This window comes from Carex rostrata, chromosome 3, assembly GCF_964058835.1.
Source record: "Carex rostrata chromosome 3, lpCarRost1.2, whole genome shotgun sequence".
Lineage (NCBI taxonomy): Eukaryota > Viridiplantae > Streptophyta > Magnoliopsida > Poales > Cyperaceae > Carex > Carex rostrata.
The window spans coordinates 3,250,682-3,278,186 of NC_135920.1; the positions used below are offsets into that span (position 1 = coordinate 3,250,682).

General features: G+C 36.0%; 3 protein-coding genes and 1 long non-coding RNA gene across 4 annotated transcripts; 3 read left to right on the forward strand and 1 right to left on the reverse strand.

The window, feature by feature from the left end:
* The first annotated feature begins 6,509 nt into the window (after nucleotides 1-6,509).
* On the forward strand, nucleotides 6,510-8,297 carry LOC144550976 (inositol polyphosphate multikinase beta-like). Its single transcript, XM_078298739.1, has 3 exons — nucleotides 6,510-6,539; nucleotides 6,581-7,040; nucleotides 7,693-8,297. The coding sequence occupies exons 2-3, from the start codon at nucleotides 6,615-6,617 to the stop codon at nucleotides 8,116-8,118; spliced, it is 852 nt and encodes a 283-aa protein (XP_078154865.1). The 5' UTR covers nucleotides 6,510-6,539; nucleotides 6,581-6,614; the 3' UTR covers nucleotides 8,119-8,297.
* Nucleotides 8,298-12,199: 3,902 nt separating this feature from the next.
* LOC144550975 (inositol polyphosphate multikinase beta-like) lies at nucleotides 12,200-14,472 on the forward strand. The gene is made up of 2 exons (XM_078298737.1): nucleotides 12,200-12,980; nucleotides 13,642-14,472. The coding sequence occupies exons 1-2, from the start codon at nucleotides 12,555-12,557 to the stop codon at nucleotides 14,065-14,067; spliced, it is 852 nt and encodes a 283-aa protein (XP_078154863.1). The 5' UTR covers nucleotides 12,200-12,554; the 3' UTR covers nucleotides 14,068-14,472.
* A 4,534-nt stretch (nucleotides 14,473-19,006) lies between these two features.
* Nucleotides 19,007-23,801, reverse strand: LOC144550978 (respiratory burst oxidase homolog protein C-like). The gene is made up of 10 exons (XM_078298742.1): nucleotides 23,176-23,801; nucleotides 22,872-23,031; nucleotides 22,702-22,750; nucleotides 22,320-22,433; nucleotides 21,388-22,206; nucleotides 21,078-21,289; nucleotides 20,877-20,979; nucleotides 20,698-20,783; nucleotides 19,666-20,180; nucleotides 19,007-19,508 (listed from the first exon to the last, which is right to left on the reverse strand). The coding sequence occupies exons 1-10, from the start codon at nucleotides 23,699-23,701 to the stop codon at nucleotides 19,399-19,401; spliced, it is 2,694 nt and encodes an 897-aa protein (XP_078154868.1). The 5' UTR covers nucleotides 23,702-23,801; the 3' UTR covers nucleotides 19,007-19,398.
* LOC144550979 (uncharacterized) lies at nucleotides 20,084-20,461 on the forward strand. The gene is made up of 2 exons (XR_013510734.1): nucleotides 20,084-20,212; nucleotides 20,247-20,461. It is a non-coding gene; the product is annotated as an uncharacterized LOC144550979 (long non-coding RNA).
* Nucleotides 23,802-27,505: the final 3,704 nt, after the last annotated feature.

The window sequence follows — 27,505 nt, forward strand, 5'->3', positions numbered from 1 at the left end:
GAATATTTAAATATTGGATATCTATATCTACCTTTTCAATATAAATCCGAATTCAAATAATATACGATTCGTTTCGAACCTTTCCAATTTTTCAAATAGTGCTTCCTACTTTATTAGATCAAAACTGAGATAACAAGTCTAATTGCGACGAAAAAGGTCTAAATGGTGCTTACGTGGCAGCAGATTCAGACTCCACCTGCTGATAGAGAGAATTTTTTTTTTTTTTTGAAAACCTGGCAGTAGCTGCCATGTATTACATTATCAGAAAATTACACGCTACAATGCATACTAATTAACAATAGCTACATCTACTTGACCAAGAATATAAAAGAAAAACTAATTTAAATATCCACATGTTATTTGCCTAACAGCACACAATCCACATGCTATTTGCTTTTTGCTTAACAGTACTTAATCCACATCTCCATTTCCTGCCAAGCCCTGTAGGTGATAGAATCAGGCCTTGCTGCCATCCCTCTAAAAATTATCTCATTTCTACCTTTCCATATATTCCACACCGTGCATATAAATCGAACCGACCATTCTTTATAAGACATACCCCCTTGCAAACGTACCATTTCCCATGAATTTTCCAGTACTCCATGTACCGATCATGCACATTTATATATGGTTCTCCCAAGCAAAGAGGAGACTTTGAACCAAACATGCACTGCCACCGGACAAAGAATACCGAGATTTTTATTTTTACTCAAAAAAAATATTTTAATAATAATAACCATGGTGTCCCCGGAATTATAAAAATACCTAGCCCGTGTAAAAATTCCACGGGTGGAATTTTTTAGTCTGCCCCGTGAATAATTTTCACGGGCGGGATTAACAATTGGGCCCGTGGAAAATATCCACGGCCCGACCTTTTTTTTGAGCTTTTTTCATTATAAATAGAGGTTTCCAGCTACGAGAGAGAGAAATTCATTTTGAAAGAGAGAAGGAGAAAGAGAGAGAGAAAGAAGAGGAGGAAGAGGAAGGAGTTACTGTTCAGCTACTAAAACAGGTATTTTTATTTTTCTGCAATTGTTCATTTATGTATGCACATATATTTATATTCATATCTATTGTTCATATACGTATTATTATTTACTGTTCATATACTGTGTAGGTACGTATGTATTGTTCATATACTGTGCATATACGTATTTTATTGTTTATATACGTATTTGCTGTTCATTACTGTACATATACGTCTTTACTGTACATATACGTATGCACTGTTCATTTACTGTGCATATACGTATTGACTGTTCATTACTGTACATATACGTCTTTACTGTTCATAGCTGTTCATTACTGTACATATTCGTCTTTATTGTTCATTACTGTACATATACGTTTGTACTGTTCATTACTGTGCATATAATGTGCATATACGTATTGATTGTTCACAACTGTTCATTACTTTAAAAAAGGAAACTGACAAAATATTTACATTTACGAATGTAGTTTATTGGACATGCCTATTGGAATTTCAATACATTTTGGAGGGAAATTTATTTTTGACTAGAATGGGGCACGTTACTCCAAACCTCTAGTAAATACATACTGGGTTGATGAAAATTTCTCATTTGAGCAGTTGCAATCACTTATTTATGAAGTGAGCGGCTACAATAGGAATCGTTGGGAATTACAAATTCAGGTCCGAATGGTCCATGCAGGAAAGTATGTCAGAATCGCATTGGGTGATGACGGGGCATTGAGAGGCCTGATCGCGCAGGTTGTGCGGTCCGGTGAATCATTATTAGAAGTTTTTGCATGAAGAATTCGCGGAGAGTCAGTGGCTGGGAGTTCATGCCAAAATTTGGTTGCAGAAAATGATAAACCAAATTATTCACCACACACTCCTTTTATCCCAATGCCACTACCAGAACCGGAACCAGAAATATACAGTAATTCACCTCAATCTCCACCTTTTATCCCACCACGAGTACAATCTCCACCTTTTATCCCACATATATCCGTGCATGAAGGTCCTTCATCCTTACCTGGGCCTGAACCAAGTCCTCACCCCAGACCGGTACCAGTACATGAAGATCCAAACGAGTCAGAATTTGAATTTATGAATGAGGTACCGGAGGAAAATCTGCAAACTGGGGATGAATGGGGGGAAGGAGACTGGGACATTAATGATGAAGGAGATGAAGAAGATGAAGAAGAATACACACAGCCCACTGTGAGGCAAAATAGAGAGAATATGTCGTTAAGTGGCCGTTCTGAGACTCACCCGTTTGTAAACTTCAATGACACATCTGCTTTTCGAGAAGCAGATGTTTCTTACTACGGTCGTCGGATTGAATACAGGAGTGAGCTTGCAAAAGGCCAATACTTTCTTAACAAAAAACAACTGACCAAAAAGATTAGAGAGTACCATGTTGACAAGAACAAGGAGACATATACGAAGAGAAGTGACACATCCCGGCTGGAAATTAGATGTAGCACTTCGGATTGTCATTTCAAACTGAAGGCAAGAGCAACAAATGCAGGAGATACATGGATGATAACCGAGCAAGACACGCCTCACACATGCACGTCTGAGTACACCAGGACCGACCATGCACAACTGACGGCATCAATCATCGCAGATATCATCGAGAGCGGCATTAAGGAAGACCCCACTATGAGCATCCGGAGTGTAGCACACTGTGTGAGGGTTAGGTTTGGCAGTATAACCCCGAAGTACAACAAACTTTGGAGAGGTCGTGAGATAGCAGTTGACCGTCAATTTGGGAGTTAGTAAGAGTCGTACAACTTTATGAAACTATTGCTTATCGGGATATGTAATAAGAATCCCGGCTCAAGGCACGATTTTCTGACCAACCCGAGCTTCAATAAAAATACAGGACTGGTCAAGCAAGGTGTTGTGGAATTCGTGGCCGTGGCATGGGCTTACGGACCATGCATCACAGCATTTAATTACTTGAGACCGGTGATCAGTATAGATGCAGCCTTCCTTTCTGGGCAGTATGAGGGCAGGCTTTTGATGGCTTGCGGCTTTGATGCCGAGAACCAATTGATGCCTCTAGCATTTGCAATTGTGCACAAGGAGAATGAAGAGAATTGGGGTTTTTTCTTACAATGGCTTAGAATTAATGTGATTGGTGTTAATAGATTCGTATGTGTTATATCAGACCAACACAAGGCCATCCTATGTTTAAAAAAAAATTAAACGTGCTACAATTGGCTTAAATGAGGCTAATATGAAAAAAATATACTCAAAAAGCATACTATCAATTTATCATCTAAATATATAGGCTATATATAACAAATTTGTGCAACATGCTATCACTATACTGATGCTAAACTGGTATTGATCAATACAGGTCAATTGATCTTTTACTATATTTTATCATAAGAGTACCAATGCAACATCATATATTTATATTGGTACTGATCTTTATTAAACTGGTGCTAGGCTGGAACTGAATGCAACAACATATATTTATGCTGGTACTAGGTATGTTACTGATTTAATCTCACTGCTACAAGGTCTGGTACTGAATGCAACATCATATTTATACAAAAAATTTGAGATAACTCATACTAAAAAAGAAAAAAGTAAAGTAAGCACCTTATGAAATGTTGCTAGTTCTCGGGTTGGCCTTCGCGCAATTCTTTGAGAAAGGGAGGGTACGAGCACAGCTATAATTAGTAAAAACCGACAAATCAAGAGGTGCTTATTGGTGTATAAATTTCAGAAGATTTAAACTGTATGTAAACAATTAAAGCAAGTAACGCACAACAAAATAAAAATTAAAGGAAATTGACATAAAAAAATTGAATGCCAAAAGAAAACTTTATTTTATAATTTTTTTAAGATGTTTCAAAAAAGTTAAAAGAAAAGGCATAAATATTCTGATGCATAGTACTTCATATGATCATTTTTTTTGGCACTAAAAACTCAACTTTTCTTTCAATCCTACTTATGTATAATGAAAAATATTTATTAACTTGACTTTTCTTTCAATCGTACTTATGTACAATGAAAAATATTTATTAACTTTTCTTTCAATCCTACTTATGTACAATTAAAGCAAGTAACGCACAACAAAATAAAAATTAAATGAAATTGACATAAAAATATTGAATGCCAAAAGAAAGCTTTATTTTATAATTTTTTTAAGATGTTTCAAAAAAGTTAAAAGAAAAGGCATAAATATTCTGATGCATAGTACTTCATATGATCATTTTTTTTGGCACTAAAAACTCAACTTTTCTTTCAATCCTACTTGTGTATAATGAAAAATATTTATTAGCTTATATAGATAGCTATTATTTAGCTAGCTCTCAAGAGGATAAACGAGGGTTATTTAATATGGATGACATACTAAATTTGTAGCAAGTATTTGAATGTAGGATTCAATTTTTCGACCCAATTAGGGTGAGGCATGCATTAGCAATTATCTCTGATGTTACTTCAAGGGATCTCTACTGTGTTACTATGACTAGTGTTATAAAATGCGGTTTCTATGCGGTATACGAAAGGCCACCGCATACCGCATATACGGTATGCGGCCGCATATGCGGGTTTTCATGCGGATTTATATATGCGGATTAAATAAAATATTAACATAATAATTATTTTTGTTAATACAATAGAGTCCATTAAATGAATTGATTTAACGTTACATGAATTGATTTAAATAATGGGCCAACAGCTTCGGCCCAAAAGCTTTCATTCACACAATCACTTATTGATCTAGTGGGTCCCCCACTCTTAAAATTGTCCGCCAGGCTGTGCATTGAAGAAAACTTCGCTGAATATGCGTTAAGCAGCCGGTATATTCCATTAGTTTTAGTCCCACATCACCAAATCGAAATAAAGACATCGGCCAGGAGTCTATAAAATCAGCGCTGGGGTCAGCGAACAAATACAACGGTCACTTAACTGGAGGAAACTCTGGATAAGAATTTGGAATTGGAATTGGATTGGATATCAGTTTATATTGGATATCTGATCCGTATTAAAATTTCCAGATCCAATTTTGAATTCGTTTTTGTTAATAAATAAAATTTTTTAATGGGGGTCATATGCTGTTTTATGCGGCCATATATGCGGCTATATATGCGGTATATAGATTTTATGCGGCCGTTTAGAAAATATGCGGTCAAAATTATGCGATTGAATATGCGGCCGCATATGTGGAACCGCATATTCATTTTCTATGCGGTTTGAGACCGCATACGCATATGCGGCTGCATAGACCGCATTTTATTACACTGGCTATGACTATGGTTTAGTTTCCTTTAACAATTAGCATGTGTTATTCGCCATTGCATACCCTTCAAAAGAACAATTAGCATGTGTTTTTGGCCATTGCATACCCTAACCGGTACTATGCAGTAACCACATTCATACAATTGAGCCCTATTACTCTCTTAATTGGGATAAGCCTTCATTCATTACAATGCTAGATGTATATACACCAATAACAATTGCTTATAGGTAATGTGGATCAAATGAAGAAAAAAAATAACTATATGTTATTAGATCCTAATTTTGACATAACTATATGTATATACTCCAACTATTATCGAACTACTGCTATCGCCTCCTAATTTTGCATTCACTTGATCAAACTAACCTCGATTCTCATATTCCATCTCTCAAGAACCGAATTACGCTCAAAATTAAATCAAATTACCTTGCTACAGTAGACGCGGCACATACAATCAGCACCGGCGATCCTTCTTCTTCGTGCAGGCGGAGACGATGATGTGACAGTGAGGAGAGAAGAGGGCGGGCGGCGGTGGGGGCAGTGAGGCGCGCGGGGGTAGGGAGGCAGAAAAGGGGGCGGAGTGGGGCAGTGAGGCGGGCGACAGTGGGGCAGTGAGGTGCGCGGGGGTGGGGAGGCAGAAAAGTGGGCAGATCTGTTTCTGTCGGCTTCACGGAGACAGAGCGGGAGGAGAGAAAGAGAGGGGTCGTCAGTTTTAATTAAAACACTCGGCCCGTGGATAAATTTCAGGAGGGGATTAAAAAAGGCGGACCGTGGAAAATATCCACGGGGGAGCTCATTAATTCGGCCCGTGGAATTTATTCATGGGTGGGATATTTTTATAATTCCAGCGCCAACGTGGTTATAATTATTAAAATAATTTTTTTTTGGGGTAAAAATAAAAATATCTGCAAAGAATATAATACGAATAAAGAAGCGCAAAGCGAAAAAGTGATAAATTAAATGCACTTCCGATAGAGAGAATTAGATACCGATAAATTAAAGCTCCTCCAGAAAAGAATATAATACGAATAAAGAAGCGCAAAGCGAAAAAGTGAAGAAGGCGACCAGGTGGCAGGGCACGAGGTGGGCCCTGGCAACACGTAAGCAGAAAGACCCGATGCTAGCCTCACGAGTCTTCCGGTCAATGAATTTGATTATGCGAATTCATTAATGAAATACTCAATTTATTAAGCACATGGACACATGTTAGCGGCAGTAGCGCCAATAGATTAATTCCTCCTAAATTCTGAGTAACTAGTGTAATTTCAACTCCACTTGCCAAAAGAGAGAATTAAATAACCGATCAAGCTCCTCCAGAAAAGAATATAGAACTTGTAAACAAGAGAGAAGCAAAAAAAGTGAAAAAGGCGAAGCTAGCAAGTAGTAATGCCGAAACAGCCAGAGCACCAGGTGGGAGGGCACGAGGCGGGCCCTGGCAAAGTGGGTCCACTGGTCGATGACTCGGGACACTTCTACAAACCCCTCCACCCGGGCGACGAACGTGGAACCCACGAGGTCAACTTTTACACCTCCTTCTCTTCCGACCCGCGGATCCCATCCTCCATTCGCTCCTTCTTCCCCGCATTTGGTGGGACCAAGCTGCTCCCCACCTCTGATTCATCGGATGTTCTGTTGCCCCACCTTGTACTGGAGGATCTGTTGCATGGGTACACCAGCCCCTGCGTCATGGATGTCAAGATCGGAGCACGCACGTGGTACCCACAAGCGTCAGAGTCGGACTTCGACAAATACTTGAAGTTGGACCGGGAGAGCACCACCGTGCCTCTCGGGTTTAGGCTTTGTGGACTTCAGGTCTTCTTTTTTCTCATGCATTTTCTATCTGTGAATTTTGAAGTAACCTCCGTCAGGTGCAATCTGTCAAAATACTAACATGCTTGCATGGTGCTAAATAATAGCTTCAGAGCTAGTTTTGCATGCATGACTGAGATATTCGCAAACCTTGTCATATTTAGATATTTTAAATAATTTGGATCAACTGGCCCATTCAAAGTTTCAAACATTGTTCCATTTAGATATTTTAAATAATTTGCTTCAACTGGCACATGGTACCTTTATGTTAACAAATCTGGTAATTAAAGTAATAGGAGCAATAGTTATTTGTAATCAATGGATCGTGGAACTACTTTTCAGTTTATTGTTAGCAATCAAGCAATGAACTTGAGTTAATATATGGATTTTGGACTATTATAAGTGGATTCATACTTTCATAGGATCATCACTTGGCACATATTAAACAGATAATTGCAGCACCACCTCTGGAAACTTCCAAAATTTAACCAGACTTTAGTAAGATCATGGTAGCCTATGAGTGGGAGCCACATCGGTGAGCCAGATCCACTGATAACCTTTTTTAGTTAAATTTTCAGCACAACACAACACAACTATTGCAATAATATGGTGCTTTCTCTTTGATATAATAAACTCTTGAATTACAACACTATAGGTGCATCACGAATCGGGGCGTTGGAAGCCAGACCGTAACAAAGTGAGGAAGTACACTGTGACTGATGTAAGGCAAGTGCTAAGACAGTTTGTTTCGAAAAATCCTGATGAGACGCATCCTGACTGTGCATTGGCGTCGTCAGTCTATGGTGGGTCAAACGGCATCCTAGCACAGCTGCTCGAGCTGAAGTCATGGTTTGAGGACCAGACACTGTTCCATTTCTACTCAGCTTCAACTCTAATATCATATGACAAGGGTGGAATGGCAGCACGAGTGAAGCTGATCGATTTTGCACATGCCATGGAAGGGGAAGGAATCATCGACCATAACTTTCTAGGCGGGCTCTGTTCTCTGATCAAGTTCATTTCTGAGATCCTCACTGACACTGAAGCGGAGGTGCGTCCTGCTAACAACGGGATTGTGTGAGCTCATTATCTAATGGGAAGGAAGCTGTTTATTCAGTATGCTTTGGTGTTTATAGTAATTAATTAATGTGTGCTTTTAGCGCTTTGTATTCTTGCACTTCGGTGCCTTGTTCCCTGATCAGGTGCTTCACTAAAAACTTTTTTTCAAGTTAATAAAAAAATATTAAGTTTGTCAAAGTATACGTAATATAAGAGCAGATTGCAATTGAAAACTACCTGAAATAGAGCAGTTTGTCAAACTTGATCCCTATTTTTACTCAAAAAAAAATATGCCTCTCAAACTCTGTCCCCCCCCCCCCCCCATTTAACCATATAGTTACTTGTTCACAATTGAATATTGTCTAATTTAGTTTTTTCCATCATGCCCTTGTTCTTTCCATGTGATATACCATGCAACTGAAAACTACCTGAAATAGAGCAGATTGCAACTTTTGTACATGAAGAAATTAGAAAATTGTTTTGCAAAAATTACATCTGTATGGGTTCCACCGTCAACATTTTCAAGGATAAATGTGGATCTTGCCCCATTTGATTTCATTAAATCAGTTAGATATCTAATTAAGAACCCCTAAATCCATCAACATTTGATTTCATTAAATGACTAGGTTACCAGGTTCGTCTAAGTTTTGTAACTCAATTAGAAGAAAAATCATTAGTTCATTACTCAAAACATTTGAGTATTAAAATGAAAATGAAATCATTTAATAAAATTAAAACGGGAAATTAGAGACAAGGAAAACTAAATTCTTATCCATATTGTATGGTAAAATTTTGCTCTTCGTTATTCGTCCTCTGTCATTCCAAACCTGGTGTTTCTGATAAGTCTTGTAAAGAAATTTTTTTGAATTAATGAATTTCAACCATCCGATCTGTTTTAAGATTCGTGCGGATTAGATCCGTATTAATATTAAAGGGCCCCCTAAGCTATAAACAAGAGTCGAATTGGCTTCATTTAAAATCAGACGGTTGAGATTCATTAACTCAAAAGATTTTCTTTTGAGTTAATGCAGAGGATAAGCGTTCGTGAAACACAAGGAGACTATTAAAGAGTATAGGTCACTGCAAGAAAAACAACACGAGAGGAGTGCAAGAAGGGGGAAACACAAGATTGTGGGAAAGAAAAGTTTGATGAACTTTAAAAAATAAAGAATAAAATAAAATAGAAAATGGTATTTTGGTCTTTTAAATATTAGGAATTTAACTATGGTTAACTCCGTAATTACTATGTAATTGGTAGAAAAGAAAAAAAAATAATATAGAGTTAAAGGATAAATTAAAGTGTTTAAAGATAAATAAGAAATTATAGAAGTATTAAGGGTATACAAAAAAACTAACCCATAACTTTTAATTTTGCTTTTTCAATATTTTTTCTAGTGTTTTAACAGCCGATTATTGAGCAAGAAAGAAACAAAAGAAACGCCAATTAAGGTTTGAAGTCAAGGAGTTACATTGGTTATTTAAATTTAGGCATGTCTATGTTATTTACGTTTAGTCGAGATTTAAAGTAAACTATTTTTTTTGTTTGGTTTGAATTTGTGTCTTCAGTAACTTTTTGTCTCGTTTACATGTAATCTTGATTAAAAATAAATTTAAAATATAATAATCTAATTAAAAATAAAATTACATAATCAAGCTAACTATAATATCAATGCCCTTTCGTGAGCGGGAACTATAAACAAGTAATATTGGCCTTGGCAATTCACGAAATAATGCAAGCTACAATTTGTTTCGTAATACAGGGAGAGAGGTGAACACAAATATTCATAGAATAAATTAAAATGGCCTGCCAAATGGTAATGGACATCAAGGCAGAATTTCGTTTTTTTTTTTTTTTTTTGTGAACTGTAAAAATTGACACTGCTTGTGTCTTGTATATGGAATTCAGAGACATGACCTCCACATTTCTTCTTAAAAAACAACAACATTATATAATATTAAAAACAAAACAACATTGTAATTAAAAAGCTTAAGGGTTTCAACGCATAATTTAAAAATAAATTAACAGTCAAATTAAAATAAAAATAGCAGTACATTAATTTATATCCCAAAAAATAACAGTACATAACAATCAAATTGAAACCAAACTGTTTTATATATGCATGGAACATAACAAAAGAAAAATTGATTACATTAAATATATGATAGCATAACGTAATAAGAGAATGAAAATTTAGTAATCATAAAAGAAAAAACATTTTAAAAAAAAGGAAGATATGCTAACTCGAGAGAGCGAGAAAAAAAAAAAATCGTACGAGTTAAATGCTTACGGGTTGATATATTTACAAAAGAAAGATATTTGCTTACTGGTATGAGTTGATACATGTACTCTTAGCTTGTTGTGAACTGGTATGAACTTATATGTACAATTAGTTTGTTGATACATGTACTCTTATGTACTGGTATGAACTTATATGTACAATTAGTTTGTTGTGAGTAATGAAAATGTCTACTGATTTTTAATTTAAAAAAAAAATCAGAATCATACGAGTTACATTTAGAGGCTTATATTTTGGTCGCTAAGTCTTAACTTGTGAAGTTAGACTAATCTAGCTTTAAATTTACGTCTAATTAAATTGGTTAATTATTTTGTATTTGATAACTTAATTGATGTCTAAATTTCTTATTTTACTTTTCAGGTCTCAAGCAAACGTAATTAATGTGAGTCAGAAGTGAGGTGCATCTCCAAAACTCTGCTTTTTTTTGTTTTTGTTTTTGTTTTGTTAATACAAGCCCGTAGGCACTCAAAAGGTTGTTTTGTCAAAGCAATCGTGAGCAGAAGGACATGAATAGAGAATATATGAGTGAGTCTATGGTACTATGCATATCACGGGTTGTTACCGTGTTACAGTTTTATATTTGAGTTTTCAAATCCTAACGGTTGATCCGAACTGTTCATCTTGCTCTCCATATTAATATGTGTTTGGAGACCAAATTTTACATTTTTTGAAAAATTTTTACTATTTTTTTAGATATTTAGAAAATCACTTGATCTGAAAATTCTGGACCATCCAAAAACAGTGATTTTCAATAAATCTAAAAAAATAGTAAAAAAATTTCAAAAAATGTAAAATTTGGTCTCCAAACACATATTAATATGGAGAACAAGATGAACGGTTCGGATCGACCGTTAGGATTTGAAAACTCGAATATAGAGCTATAGCACGATAACAAATCGTAATATGCATAGTACCATAGACTCACTCGAGAATATATTATGCATATATAGATTGAATGTGTGTTTTTCAATACTATTATATATTAGGAAAACATAAATATTATTAAAAGTCAAAATTTATAATATTTATTTAATTACAATAATAAATAGCATAAATTTTTTCGTAAGACATACTAATTATATATATTTGTACGGATATTTAAATATTAAATATATGTATTTTTTTAATATGGATCTGAATCCGGATAATATACAATCCGTTTGCACCCCTTTCTTTTTCTTTTTTGATAAAAACCCATAGGTATACTATATTAATAGAACGACAGTCTTACAGAAAAATTACAGTACCATAGCATAAAAACTACAAAAACGAAATTGTAAATGATATTAAGCAAAAAAAACTAGAGAAACTGAAGCACTTCTAAAAAGGCAAAAAAACGACCCCCATCTCACCCGCCTATTCCTTTTCTATAAAACTAAAATAAATGGAGGGGTTAATTGTAACTTTTTTTTTTTTTTTTTTGAAAAGCCGGGCAGTGGCTTGTAACTTTTCTTTGAACTCTCTGACAAGCTTCTTTCTTACCTTTTAACAAGCTTCTTTCTCCCGGTCCTTCAAGCATTTAGCGAAGTAGGACTCTGCCGCACGGAGCTCAGATCCAGTGAAGTAACTCAAAAATTGAATTTTAAATCGTGACCGTCTGATTTGAATACCCGATAATCTATCCGAAGTGGAGTGCACACATCCCGACAGATGAATTCAAATCGGACGGTCTCAATCGAAAACCCAAAGACTGGGTTACTTTAGGGGTTCCGGACCCCTGGCGCACGTGGGTACCAGTAACTCCGGATTTTGCTCTGATGTCGCCTCCTCAACCTCGGATCTCGTACCAGCAGTCATACCTCCATCTCGAACAATATCTGGTCTATCCTATTTTGAAATCCGAGCTCTTTCATGAATATCTCGAACTCGGTTTGCCATTAAAAGTTAATTTCCTGATTCTTGCCCAATTCTGTTTGCACCCCTTTTCCTGCTTCGTCTCCCCGAAATATTCCCCAGTAATCTAATTTATTAGATTCGGACTCAAAACTGAGAAAACTAGTCTAATTCCGACGAAGAAGGTCTAATTGGCGCTTACGTGGCAGCAGATTCGGATTCCACCTGCCGATAGAGAGAATTAGAGAACCGACAAAGTTCCTCCAGAAAATAATATAATACGAATAAAGAGGAGGAAAGCGAAAAAGTGAAGAAGGCGAAGGAAGCAATGCTGAAACCGCCAGAGCACCAGGTGGCAGGGCACGAGGCGGGCACTGGCAAAGTGGGCCCACTGGTCGATGGCTCGGGACACTTCTACAAACCCCTCCCGCCGGGCGACGAACGTGGGGCCCACGAGGTGGCCTTTTATACCTCCTTTTCTTCCGACCCGCGGGTCCCATCCTCCATTCGCACCTTCTTCCCCGCCTTTGGTGGGACCCAGCTGCTCCGCGCCTCTGATTCATCGGATGTTCTGTTGCCCCACCTCATACTGGAGGATCTGTTGCATGGGTACACCGGCCCCTGCGTCATGGATGTCAAGATCGGAGCACGCACGTGGTACCCACGTGCGCCAGAGTCCTACTTCGCCAAATGCTTGAAGAAGGACCGGGAGAGCACTACCGTGCCTCTCGGGTTTAGGATTTCTGGACTTCAGGTTTCCTTTTTCTCATGCATTTTCTATTTGTGAAAACACCAACATGCATGGTGCTATAATGGAAGTGCCCTGGTAAATATTAGCTTTATAGCTAGTTTTGCATGATTATTCACAAATCTTGTCACATTTAGATATTTTAAATAATTTTCTTCAACAAGCATATGGTACCTTTATAGAAGTTAGTGTGGAAATGGTGAATTCGCCTTTATGTAAGCAAATCTGGTAAAGTAATAGGACCAATAGTTAATTCTAATCGATGGATGTGGATTGTTAGCAATTAACTTGAATTAATATATTAAATTTGGATTTTGGACTACTATAAGTGGATTTATAGGTTCTTCACTTGGCTTTTTTTATTAAACAACCCTCGAATCAGGCAATATTAGCTGTCTGTATGGGAAAGGGGAGGACCTTAGCAAAATTAGAACAAAGAGTTAGAAATAAAAAGAACGTATCAAGGATCCAAGTCTCACAAATATAGCGTCCAGACTTCAGTAAAATTAGGTAGCCTACGAGTGTGCTTCCACTGGTGAGTCAGACCCACCGATAACCTTTTAATTATACTATCAGAACAACACATTTGTTTGACACTCAAACTGGTATATGGCAAAAATATGGTGCTTTCTCTTTGATATAATAAACTCTCGAATTACAATACCAGGTGCATCACGAATCGGGGCGCTGGAAGCCAGACCGTAACAAAGTGAGGAAGTACACAGTGACTGATGTAAGGCAAGTGCTAAGACAATTTGTCTCGAAAAATCCTGATGAAACCCATCCCGACTGTGCATTGGCATCGTCAATCTATGGTGGGTCAAACGGCATCCTGGCACAGCTGCTGGAGCTGAAGTCATGGTTTGAGGACCAGACATTGTTCCACTTTTACTCAACTTCGGTTCTGATCTCATATGACAATGGTGGGACGGCGGCACGAGTGAAGCTGGTTGATTTTGCGCATGCCGTGGAAGGGGAAGGAATCATCGACCATAACTTTCTAGGTGGGCTCTGTTCTCTGATCAAGTTCATGTCTGAGATCCTCACTGACTCTGAAGCAGAGGTGGGGCCTGCTAACAACGGGATGGCATGAGCTCATTATCAAGAGGTCAGCTGATCTAATGCAAAGGAGGCAGTTTATGCAGTGCTTAGACAACTTTTGGTGTTATAGTAACTAATGTGTGCTCTTGTGCCTTAAGAGTTTCAAGAGATTTAGTTACTGAAATCGACATCATTCTGGGTTGTATTCTAGCACTTTGGGGCCTTTTTTCCCTGATCAGGCGCTTCACCCATACTCAATTTTTTTCCAGTTAATAAAAAGGAAGAAGTCTGTCAAAGTATACATAATGTTGGACTCCAAAGCGGGGTCAAAGTATGAGTCACTATTTTTTATTTCAGATAGCTTTACAAAAATTATTATAATTTTGTTAGTCTTGTGACTCTGCCTGAATAATTATAAAAAACTAGCCCAACACAGTTGGGCTAGTGACATGCTGCCCAATAACTTTTTATTTAGCTTTTTGAATATATATATATATATTTTTCCTAGGGCTTGCATCTAATTTATAGTAGAGGCATGTGCCATACTTGTGGCTTAATTTGATGTTAAAAATGTGTTCAGCTGAAGGTACTTGATTTTTTTTTTTTTTAAAAAGGCTGATTGCCCAATTCATTACTCAATAGACTGAGCAGTACATCCTACAGCTAGAAGTAAAATTATAAGAACAACCTACCTCTGAAAAGCCCCCAGGAGCACCAAAACATGCGCCTCAGCTCAAAAGGCACTTGATAATAGGTATTAGGTACTGTGTTGTTCAGGTCCACCTGGTATTTCTATGTGACAATACACACATACCAGGTACCAAGCAGTGGGATAATTCTGGGTTAAAAACAAAGTTTTGAGTATTGAACATGCTTGCATTTTGTATGTTTGGACTTGAAGAATACCACATAGCCAGGTCACTGTACTGATGTTTAAAACTTACTGGTACATGCGTACAGCACTGTACCGTAATGGTGTTTCTGACAGAATGGTATACCTATGTTGGTATCTGAATGCGGACAATCTCAAGCTATTTCTCTTTTTGCTTCATTTCTGTTTCGGCTTATACTGATTGGTTGCTGCCTAAACCATCAATCTGAGTAGAAAGATTTATATGAAATCTACTAAGATTATGGTTATATGGTCTATTCAATTTTTATTGAATGTAGAGAGATAGTCAACAAGAAACTTGTGTAGAGCAAACTTGTTTTTGAAGTTAGATGAGCAGCATTATGTCTATTGTCTATCAAGGGGATTTATATTCTTGCTAAGTATATCTTTGATTAAGTATACTTTGATTAATTTTGCTGGAAGCATGAAGTCAATTAGTAGAACGCTTTCCAAATTGACATTTAAGAGAACAACTGGCAATAATTTGGCATCACTGTAGCACTTCATTTGAATCGTCATGTTCGAATCAAACGTGTCAGATTCGGCTGTAGTATTTTAGACGAGATATTTAAGATCAGCATAATTCGAGTCAAATAATTAAGGAAGTGGATTACTGCTTATGGGCTCCTACACTGGATGTATTCATTTCATTTCATGAATAAAATAAGGGACGTGTAATTCTAAGTGCACTAATTAAACTTTTTAGTTCTATTCTAAATGCATGCCAGATAAAACAGTGAACAACTGCTTAATCTTTTCTCATGGCCTACTTTCTGCTGATGCAAAAGGAGCAATTCAATCATTGCATCCAGAGATGATGAGGCTTCAGGGCTGTTGTGCTTGGTCTGACGGCTCTTTTGGACCTGTTGAGGAAGGAGGGGCGGCCTTTTTTATCATGTTCAATGGTCAGTTGCTCAGGTATGGATTACAAGGTTTCAAGATGCCACATCTCCTTTTCATATGGAGGTAACAGCCATGCTGATGGCAGTCAAGCAAGCTGTTGCAATGCGGATCAAGGAGTGCATATTCTTAACGGACTCATGGTTACTGGTAGAGACTTTTGACCCCAAGCAAAAATTGCAGCCGCTCCAGGCAGCTGACTGGTGTTCATATGTAGAGCTGATGCAGATAGCTAATATCTTGCGATCTAACCCACACTATTGCTGCAGGTTTATACCAAGAGAAGATAACACAAAGGCCCACCTTTTAGCTAATCGGGTGAGACTGGAACAGTTTGAATACTATGGCTGTACATTTCCAATCTTCTCAGACATATAGCAGCACTTTGATTGGACAGCTGCCAAGCAGGGTTATGCTTCTGTTTTTCTGGTTTTTGTTGGTTTGTTTTAGGTTTGTTTGGCTAGATGCTTCTCTTTTCTGGTTTTTGTTGGATCTTATTAGGTTTGTTTAATTAGATTGGTTTTCTTGTTATGTTTTGTAACCCTGCTGAACAAGCTGTCTGTAAGAACAAATTGGAGATAATGAAAGTGCCTACGGGCTTCTAATAAAAAAAAAAAAAATTGAGTGCTGAGAGTCAATTTTTTTTTTAAATTCCTATTTTGCCCTTATTTTCTCTTTCTGACTTAATTAAGAAGGGAAGCTATTAAAAGAGGAAAAAATGGATATAAATCAATTTTAGATCGCTCTTCGTCCTGTACGCAAAAACAAAAATGTTTGATTCCAAATCGGTGAGGAACTCAGAAGAGAAAATCAAATCAAATGCTGAGCCTTTTCTTCAAATCAAATCGCTCTTCATTTTTGTTGGAAGTGTTTTGATTCTAAGCCATTTCTTTATCGGTAGCAGAAAATCAAATCCTTTAGGGGTCAAGAGAAAGTCAGTAGTCGACTGGGGATTAATTGAGTACCTGATTTGAGATCCAACTACATTCCTGGAGCAAATCAAAATTCATATTTTCATCTACTATGAAGCTGTCAAACTTATTCTTGAATTCAGCTCATAAATGATCTTTTTGTCTCTAATCTTTAAAATTCCTAAATAAGATGATTGGATTGTATGTTGATTCCTTGTATTTGAAATATGTATTATCCATAGCTAACAATAGTTGAATGTCATTAAGGTGTTTGATAAAATACTTGAAACAAAAGCTAAGCACTATTTCATCTACTTTTTTATTATATAGCAATAATTTCTAAATCTTTTAATGTGAAGTCATGGTTCATATCAGACTTGATTACTGGTACAAACTATGGATCCTCCATGTGCTCATAAAATGAGTAATTAAAGAAATTAGTCATTGATTCTTAACTTGATACACTCACAATAACGGATTGATGGTAGATCGCTGAGTGCTTATGCGGCTACACAATGATGACCATGATGACGGCTTTAGTGTCAAACTTGAAGAACTTCGCATTTGGTATCACGAATGGCCGGTTTTTAAAAAGACATGGCTCATGAAAACATAAGTGAACTTCTTAATTAATTTGATGTCGTCTTCAAACCTAATATTTGTGAGTACCATCACAATGATGACCATGATGACATTACAATTAGAGTGCGTTTGGATGGAGTAAGAATAACACTAATCCTAAAATAACACTATTTTTTTGAACTATTCGATGTTTGAATGAAGCAAAAATAGCACTAATTTACTATTCTTTATTTGTCTTATATGAGTTAGCTCACTATTCTATTAACCCAATAAAAAGTTGAGTTAGCTATTATTCTTAAACTTGAGATTAGCTCCATTCTTGCTACCAATAATTAGTGGACAGTTGAATTGCATAGCTTGTGTTGGTACCACAGTACATATTGGTATCATAGCTGATCGGTTCAGTACTTCAACAGATCTAGCATCTCAACCCATATTGAGTTATTAACTTATTATCATATTCATTTTTATTTAATTAAAGTATAAATAAAAAATAATGAATTCTCTAGACAAAACATTTAATTTTGTGGAAAAGATATTTACAAAAGAATATTACTTTAATTTTTATTTAGGTTGGACTGATATAGTGCTGTGATTGACCTGAACTATAGAATAAAGAATTTAGGTTGGTTCACTGTAAGAGTATTGTGAATTCTATAGTCTGTTATCAAGTGCTGACTGGTTATTTGTCAGAATAGGAATTTTATATTTTATATTTTATATTCACCGAAAAAATTGTAGTTAATATAATAGCAGATTTTCTCTCGCGAATAACCCACTTCATTCAATAAATTTTTTTCTTAATTAAGTCAGAAATAGAAATAGAGAGTAGAGGCAAAATAAAAATTTAAAAAGAAAATTTTCTCTCTGCGCTCATAAATTGAATCAGTGCGCTTAGAATAACACTCTTCATAAAATAAATGATGCAGATCCAACATCACATCGCTGTCCTATATTGAGTAAAAAACAGAGAATTGACTGGATGAATGTTAAGTAAGCTATAATCAAAATTAATGACCTCATGTTTAGCATTTGCATACATGTTCTATATCAACACGGTCTAGCAAAGTCATATAAAGCACAGTGAGAGCTGTCAAAGTATTAAGTTAAAAAAGAGAAACAATTCCAGGGGACAAAAAAAATATATAACACGCAGTGCGAACTGCTAAAGTCGTATAAAATGTAAACTTGTTTTACAAATCTATTGTGTAAATTTCAAACGATAAATTCAAACCGTTAAAACCGATGCACTTCGTTATTGATGCAATCACATGTCAAATTTATACATTTTTTAAGTTAAAAAAAGAAACAATTCCAGGGGACAAAAAAAGGATATAAAACGCAGTGCGAACTGCCAAAGTCATATAAAACGTATAATGTATTATGTGCTATTGTTTTAAAAATATATTGTGTAAATTTCAAACGATGCACTTCGTTATTGATGCAATTACATGTCAGATTTATACATTTTTTAGTTCATTTGGTATAAATTCAAGCAGTCAAAAAATGATGAAAATGAATGTATTAAAATTAACTTATAATTTATAATTTTTTGATGAAAAAGAAAAATTTATAAATTTGTTATGTAATCGTATCAATAACAAAGTACATCGGTTTTAACGATTTAAATTTGTAATTTATAATTTGTACAATATTTTTTTGTATTAGACTTATGCTATCTATAACACTTAAGCTTTACTCCATTAATGGTTATCAAAATAACTACAATAACACACACGATCAATCAATAATTCGATCTGTAATTATATACACACTATTTACTTCAATCTATGAATTACATACTTCTCTTCACAAAACAAAATATTAAAAAAAAAATCAAATTCAATAACTAATCAATTTTGGTTGTGCGGCACTTTAAATAGTTCACACCTAACCCCCGTGTTTTAAAATTATTATATTTGACCAAATATTTTCTTTAGTCATAGAGTTTGGCCAATGTATCTCCCTAGTTTTCAAATTTGTGGCTTTGATCTAGAAGCTTGTTGAAATAGTCTAACCTGAACTGTACAAAATGACTCTATATTGGATTTATATTGTCTAAGTCTAAAGATGCTGAGAGAGACTTGTGCTTCCAAATTTAAAAGTTTTCCTTGTGGAACTCAAACTTGGTGGTAGAAGCCCGGGAGAAATCATTTGCGTGTTGACGCAGCTCTTTTGTCAGTGCAGGGGCCCCACAGTAGAACACACCTGTTGGAACACAAATCCAAACAATATTAAAACATATCATAATTGAATAACTTAATTAGGCTTATAAGACAAAATTACGCACCCTTGGTGGTGATCCATTGCCTACTACATTCTGTACATGAAAATGATTTCTGTTTAAGAAATTTGTAATTATTACCTATCCGTTGACCGCGGTGGTTAAGAGCCAGGCGCTTGTACACATTGCGCCAGTTGGGACGGGCGAAATGGGTCTTGACCCGCGTACCCGAAACCACATCAACACCATTCTTGGCATGGTTGAGTTGCTGCAACATAGCAATGAGTGCTGACCGTGCGTCCCCTTCCTCGTACACGCTTGTACAATAGTTGTGAAGCTCAATCACACCCTTTTTGTCGGTTTCGGCTATGTCGTTCATCACGCCTCTGAACCAGTCGAATGAACCCTCCTCTCTTGTGACCCAGTAGAAGTACGCCCGTCTTGTCCTGAATGTGTTAGGCTGCTGGTTCTGGTTTTGGTTGAGTTCGCCGGACTCAAGATCTTCGTCAACTTGCTTAATGTTGTTGATTATGTCTTTGATAATGGAGATGAACGGTGTGGCACCAATGCCGAGCCCGACCAGCAGCACAACCTCGTACTGCTTGTAGTCTTGCGCCGGTGCACCATAGGGCCCGTCAATCAGCACCCGTGGAAAACTGTACATGGCGCGTTCAAATAATCAATTATTGTTAGTTCACTTAATTAATTAAGTCATGTGATAGATATACACTGTAAGTCAAATTTGGCTGGCCTAAATTATTATGCTCTTTATTCTTAACAAAAAGACAGACTAATATGTATTATAATTTGATTACTGCTTCTAGACACTTGACATATTTATCATAGATTATTGTTACTCATTAATTTAATAATTTGTTAGTTTGGATGCTAGTAATTTTGGTCATAGCCCTCGTTTTCTGATTAACAATTAATTAAAGTCAAGTTGAAAGCTAGCTTGTACATTCACACCATATTTAAGTTGATCAAGGGTGAAAGAATAGCGTATATGATTTTCTGATGATAATGAGGTTACAAGTATATTAATATTCAATACCTTTATTCTAATGGAACAAGGTTCATATTTTATAATACCTTCAATCAGTTCAGAAGTTTTTCTTTTTCCTTTTTGATGAACTTATATATTTTTTTAATAAGATTCTGAGAAATACATACTTTGGAACAACACTGCTTCCATCGTTGTCGTTGTCATAGTCAGCCCGTAGGAGGCCGCTTTTCCCTGCTGCTGGTTGATGACACACCTATTCACAACCAACAATGATTCTTTCAGAAAACATGAAACAATTTTCCTTTATGCAAATAACTCAGCCACCAATCTATATATATATTCTTACCTCAGAGAAAACTGTTCTGAGCTGCCGGGTCCAGTCACCGAGGGTCCGTATGTGTACACCGAGGTAATCATCTTGCGGAGCAGATGTAATTGAGAATGGATGCCTGTTTCATAGAATTATTGATTTTAAGTTAATTTATTTGTTACCATTAAAAGATCAACAAAATATTATATAAAATATATATAGTGATTATATAATTACCATTCAAAAGGAGAAACCGCAGCGCAGTTGACGAACATGTATTGCCCGCTCCTGTATCTGAAACCTTGAGGTTTTGATACCTGTAATGCAAGTACATTTCCTTGATATACGGCCACCTTCAATATCTTAACCGGACTCACTCTTGATCGGAAAGCCCTTATCAATCGTTCAATTGCGTAAATTAACATGGGAACAGCAAGATACATCCATGTCTGTTCAAAGACAAGAGCAAAGATAATTATCATTTGATGAAATGTAATATGATAGATAATGTGACAAAGGTGAGTTTTTTCATTAAGTGCATGCATACCGTTTTCTTGTACCATTCATGGGTGAGGTAGAGCTTGTAACCGTGAAGAATGAGGAGTCCGTATACAATGATGAATAGATGGTGAGAATACCAAAATGCATTAAAACCAGTGATCCGGTTAAAGGGTTTCGGCAGATTGATCCGTCCTCGTCTAAACCAAGGTGATGCTAATGTGAATGCAATGGCCATGAGAACCACCATTATAATACCGCTCCAGCCCTCTATCCCTTTGACGAACCACCAATAATTATTTGGCTTAGTTTCACCAAAATATTGCTTCATAGGGGCGTAAGCCGCGTCGCTCGCGTGTAGGAGTTTAGGAAAATCACATGTCAAGTGTGAGCCTGCATGCAGCACGACTCCAACCGTGATGCCGATTGCAATTACCTTGTGAAAGTTGAGATTGTCGTCAAAAGGAATAAGTCTCCCGAGCCTGGTTTTGTTACGGATCCAAGTGATAGCGTTTCGACACACCGGCAAGAGGATAAGTGCCATGTTAAACTTAAGTGTCTCGGCCGCACCCTTTGCGGTACAGACACAATAGCCCATAACATGGTACGCTGCACGGTTGCGATACTGAATAAACTTGAACACGAACAGGCCAAGACAGATGCTAAGCCATAATGCCATGATCCATACTCTCTTCCAGTTGTCCTCTAAGAAGTACTTGGTTCGGCCGTACCACTGCCTTACAGGGTTCGGGTCTTTTGTCGGCTTCAGACTCTGGCTCAACAGCTGAGACAGATTCCTGCTATTGGTATTACCAATTTGCACTGACTGGCTGGGTGCTTGCAACAAGAGCATCTCCAAGTTGTATATCTGTAGAGAAATATAATGAAATTGTGTGTCTTATTACTAAAATAACATTACATTATCTTGCATAATATTTTTATATTAAAAAAGAAAATAGAATTTTAGAATTAGATAATTGCCTCAATATATCCAAGGTTGTTAGGATCCAGTTCTTCCATGATAAGGCGTGCATACTCTTCAGCTTGCTCCTGGAGCTTGGAGAGCTTATTTGCTGAGGCACTTAGTGATATAATCTGTTTAAAGTTTAAACAATTAAAAGATGATTATCTATTACCACTCAATACTCTATTCTGAAGGATATTCTTATTCTTATTCTAAAAAATGTAAAATGGAACTTGTCAATTCTTTATCCACTTATTATTCTTGTGGACCATGTCTAGTCACTAGTCACTAGTCAGTACTAAGCCTGAAACGGTCATTAATTGTTACTTAAAAGTCTAAAAGAAACTCTTAGTAAGGTGAGATAATTCTGCGCTCAAATAAGGTGATAGTAGTTATTACCTCCTTGACTTCTTCTTCAGTTATCCTCCCATCGGTGTCCTTGTCAACCCTACATTTATTGACCAATATTTAATTAAAATATCCTATTAATTATATTATAACGGACTCTAATATTAAATAAGTGATATATTCACTGGAAATGGAAATAAAGAGAAAAATGTGATGTGTACATGTCAAAGAAGGTTTGAAGCCTGGCATCAAAGCTCTGGTCTGAGATCTGATCCCAAAAATCCCTCAGCTCTGCTTTTGTAATAAGTTCAGCGGTTATGTTTCTCCTCCTTGCAAGAGCATCAAACAACTCTCCAGCAAACTCCTTTGATTCCTTCATACCTGCACCACAATTCCCATGTCAAACATAAATTTCTATATTAAAATAAGTAACTGTTATCTAGAAAACTCAAAAGAGAAATGAACAGATAATATTGTAAAATTAAAATGCTATATCAATTGTGTTATATCAGACACTGTCTGTACCTATACACTGGCCGAAGCGAGATCGATGAAGCAATCCACTGGCAGTAGCCAATTCTCCAAACCGCTTCTCCACTGCGGCCCACCCGGCAGACCCATCTGTTCTACTAATAAACTTCAGCCCCTTCAAAGCATGTGCGGTTGCCGATTTGGACCGATCCACCGGTTTTCTTGTCGATGCTGCAAGTTTCCTCAGTTCCTGAGACACCTGACGAAACCGCGATGAGGCGCTTCTTATCATGGCCGCAGCCGCAGATGCCCTGGCGGACGATTGGTTCTCGAGCCTCTGTGCGAGCAGCGTCACCTCAGGATCTTCATTTTCATTCGTGGGTTTGACGCTATGAACGGCGACCGAGTCGTCACGCACGTCGAGCGTGATCTCAACATAGGTTTCGTCATCGGTGTCATCTCTGCTGCTCGGTTTTGAGAAGCTGAAACGGGCACTCTTTCGACTGCTCCCTCGCTTGCTCAACGGACCGCTGTGAGGCACAGAGCCAGAATCTGCCTCAGATATTTCTGAAATTTGCATTGTGTTGAGATAATTTCAATCGACTGGTCAATTTTGGAAATAATAATATCGTCTCTAATCGTATGGTCAATTTTTTTGTATTTTGGAAGTGTATGGTATGGAAGGGGCAGTTTGAAGTGTGAAGCTATATATAAGAGAGGAGATAATGAGATATTAGGGGAGCGCGTGGAGCCGTGGAGGGGGTTGAATTATTTGAATAATTAAATTTGTTTGTTTTCTCTTTCCTTTTTTTAAAATTTGGATTTGCTGACATCAAGAAGTAGCGGAGAAAAAAGTGGTGAGGTTGGTGTGGTTGTTAGTCAAAGCGCTCGTTTTGAATTTTTGGATTGGGCAAATTAGTGAGCTCCCTTTCCAGCTTAGAACCGAGTTCGGCAACAACGCATCTTTTACGGACAGGATAAGTTGGTCTAATTTTGAAGCACGCACTAATCTCAATTTTTGACAATAGTCCTGTATAGACTTTCATCTTCACAAGTCACAACTATTGATACTTTAAAAAAAAAAAATTAAAGTTAGAGGCTACCGTGTTATACATAGGTTAAGACTATGCATCAATATTTTGTTTCAAAGTTTTTTTTTTTTTTTTTGACGAAAAATGTAGGAATCAAGCTTTCAGATTCCATGTGTCTGTCTATGTATCAGACACAAAAGGTGTCAATTTTACAAAAAAAAATTAAAGAAAAGAAAATGACCGTAAATAAATCAAATGAAAGAGAAAGATAATTATTTACATGACAGTGGTAAATGTTTAGAAAGTAAAATCTTATTTAAAACTTGAAGAAGATTGTAGTGTGTCTTGTTTAATTTCATAAAACTTTGTTATGTTTTATTTTAACATTACAACTAGCCTGAGATTAATGTTCTCCTAGCAACAGCAGAGTAGAAAGCAGTAATATAACAAAATCCATACAAAGTCCTAATCATAAGGGCTACAAAAGAGCCTGACAAAAACTTTTACTTTTGTGTAATTTTATTAGTTTCGAAATAAAACGGATCTAGCAACCTTTTCTCAAAAAAAAAAAAAAAAAAATTAATCTGAACTACTAAATATGATATCTATGGGTGTGTGTGAATGGAGCAAGAATAGCACTAACTCAAGAATAGCACTATTTTTTTGAGCTATTCGATATTTAGATTGAGCAAGAATAGAACTAACCCACTATTATTTGTTTGTCTTATATTAATTAGCTCACTATTCTACTAACCCAACTAAAAGTTGGGTTAGCTCTATTTTTGCTCTATTCTCAAACTTAAAATTAGCTCTATTTTTGCTCTATTTCTTATTTCATCCAAATGTACCCTATATGAAAATATACTGGAAGATCAAATTTCATATTTTTTTTTATACTTTTTATTATTTTTTATATATACAGAAAAATCATCTTATTTAAAAATTCAAAATTGTTTGAACTTTGAAAACAAAGATATAAATTCGGACAAATATACACTGTGAATAATAAAGACTATACTTCTATTTCTTCATAAAAAAATATTAATATGAATTATTCAAAATTGTGACTTCAAATCTTGAATGTGTTACTATTAATGATGATTGTTTTCACTTTGGAACTATAATTGCAAAATTGTGCAAAACCGCTTTCCTTTTTCTGAAATGACGCCTGTTTTGACATACAAAAATTAGTTGCTGATTTTCATATAATTCAACCGTTGAAATTTCCTTATCAAGTTTCAAAGAACGAAAATATGAAATATATGTAGCTTCTGGACTCAAGTTATATGATTATTCTATTTTTATTGTGGATAATTAAAAAGTAAACGCGCGCTTACCATCCGATTTCTTAGATTTGTTCCCAACAACCACTATATTATTTAAACTTTTGATTATTGTAAAAAAAAAAATGTAAACAATATAGGTGGCAGGTACCTGCTTGAGGTTTTAATAATAATACACAAAAAAAAAGGCTGCTTCTAGAGCAAATAATTTTCTAAGTTAATAGAGATCAAATATAATATTTTTTACTAAGACAATATTTTTTGGATCCTGATAATTATTCCTGCACTTACATCTCCACGTTTATTCCCATCATTAATTTCCATAACTACCATGTGGAGACCATAAAATACTTTTGGACTCATCGTTACACAAGTATTTATACCTCGTCGTGCAAGTATTTATATCTATACTTGCAAGTATTTTTTACATTTGACACTGACTGGCATATGAAAGTATTAATATCAAGTATTACAAGTATTTATACTTATACACTAGAATATTTACTTGAATAATCAACTCGTATACGTTTATCGTGATGATTTTTTTTAATGGATAAATAATTAGTGAGGACTATAGTGCAACCTCTAATTTTAAAAGTGGACCCTCTAATTTTAGAAGTGTTTAAATAACTAATTTTTTTTTATCACAGCCCTTGGGCACTCACACACACCATATCTCAATCCTGCCCCACTGCAGGAATCGAGCCCCTGCTCTCCCGTGGGAGAGCTATGCCTTAAACAGCTGTACTAGACAGCGTTGACAGTTTAAATAACTAATGGGGACTATAGTACAACCTCTAAATAATTATCATATTCCTTATTTAACGTGGACTCTTTAATTTTAAAAGTGTTTGAATAATTAGTAGAGAGCATAGAATAACATTTCTAAATTGTAGCTGTGGAGGAAATAGGAGTGTGGAGTTGAATATAATTATTCTGTATAAAATTATATTTTTGAAAATTCAGTACTTACTAAAAAAATCTTTAAAAAATAATATAATTATCTATTTAGCCAGAAACTATAAAGGAAAGAAACAATTATAGTAAGGAAATGTGAACGGGAAGATGGATGTTGACCAGGAATGGAAGAGTCAACACAGAGAAGAAAGGGAGGGAAGGAGGCGTAGTTTTTGACGATCTGAAAAGAAAGAATCACACGGCGAGATTTAACCTACAAGCAAATTAAACAAAAAAAATCATGCGTATTTAAATGGTCCCAACTTTGACGTCCTTTGACTTGTTCTGATTTCCTAATACTCTTTACTGTGTATCTCAGTGTGTTGCGACTTGGTTGATAAACAATTATCTGAGATTCTGAGCAGCATAATTAGCTACACAAAGTGCGGACGTAGTCTATTGTCGCGCACCTGCCGCAATTGGTTAGGTGGTGAGGTCAATCGTAGGAAACCGTTTCCTTGTATGGGTACTGACAAATTCTACAACGCGCATACAACTTTTGATGAAGCAAATACTAGTCAACAAATATTATATGCGACTTAGACATTTGATTGTCATCGGTTCGAAGCCACCAATAAGTTTGGAAAATAAATCTGCTGTAATTTTTTGGGAATTACAGGACCCTTTAATCCAAATCCGAACCGTTGGTCTTTCTTGAGATTTGTACATAAAAATTTACTTTTTTCGAGATCTGTGCAGAAAAAATTTGAACGGTTGATATTGAAATTTCAGGGCCCTGTAATTCCTCCCGGAATTACAGCAGATTCGGACTCATAAGTTTGTGTCGTATTTTTTATCGGGTCTGATAACTTGGAGGCAAAATTGTGCCGAAACTTTTATTCATATCCAAAAATAATAATAAATTTCAGATTATACTCATTTTTGTGCCGAATTTCGAAAATTGTTCAAATCGATCAAAATCTCACCGGTTTTCAAATTTTTTTTCAGTTATTTTCTCACTTGTTCAAGAATTAAGACCGGTGATATTTTGACCAGTTTCAAAAAAAGAAACCGGTGAAATTCTTATCGGATTTTTTTAAAACATTAATTTATTTATTTTTTGTATTGAAATATTAGAAATGTTTAATATATTTCTTTGAAAATAGATGAAAT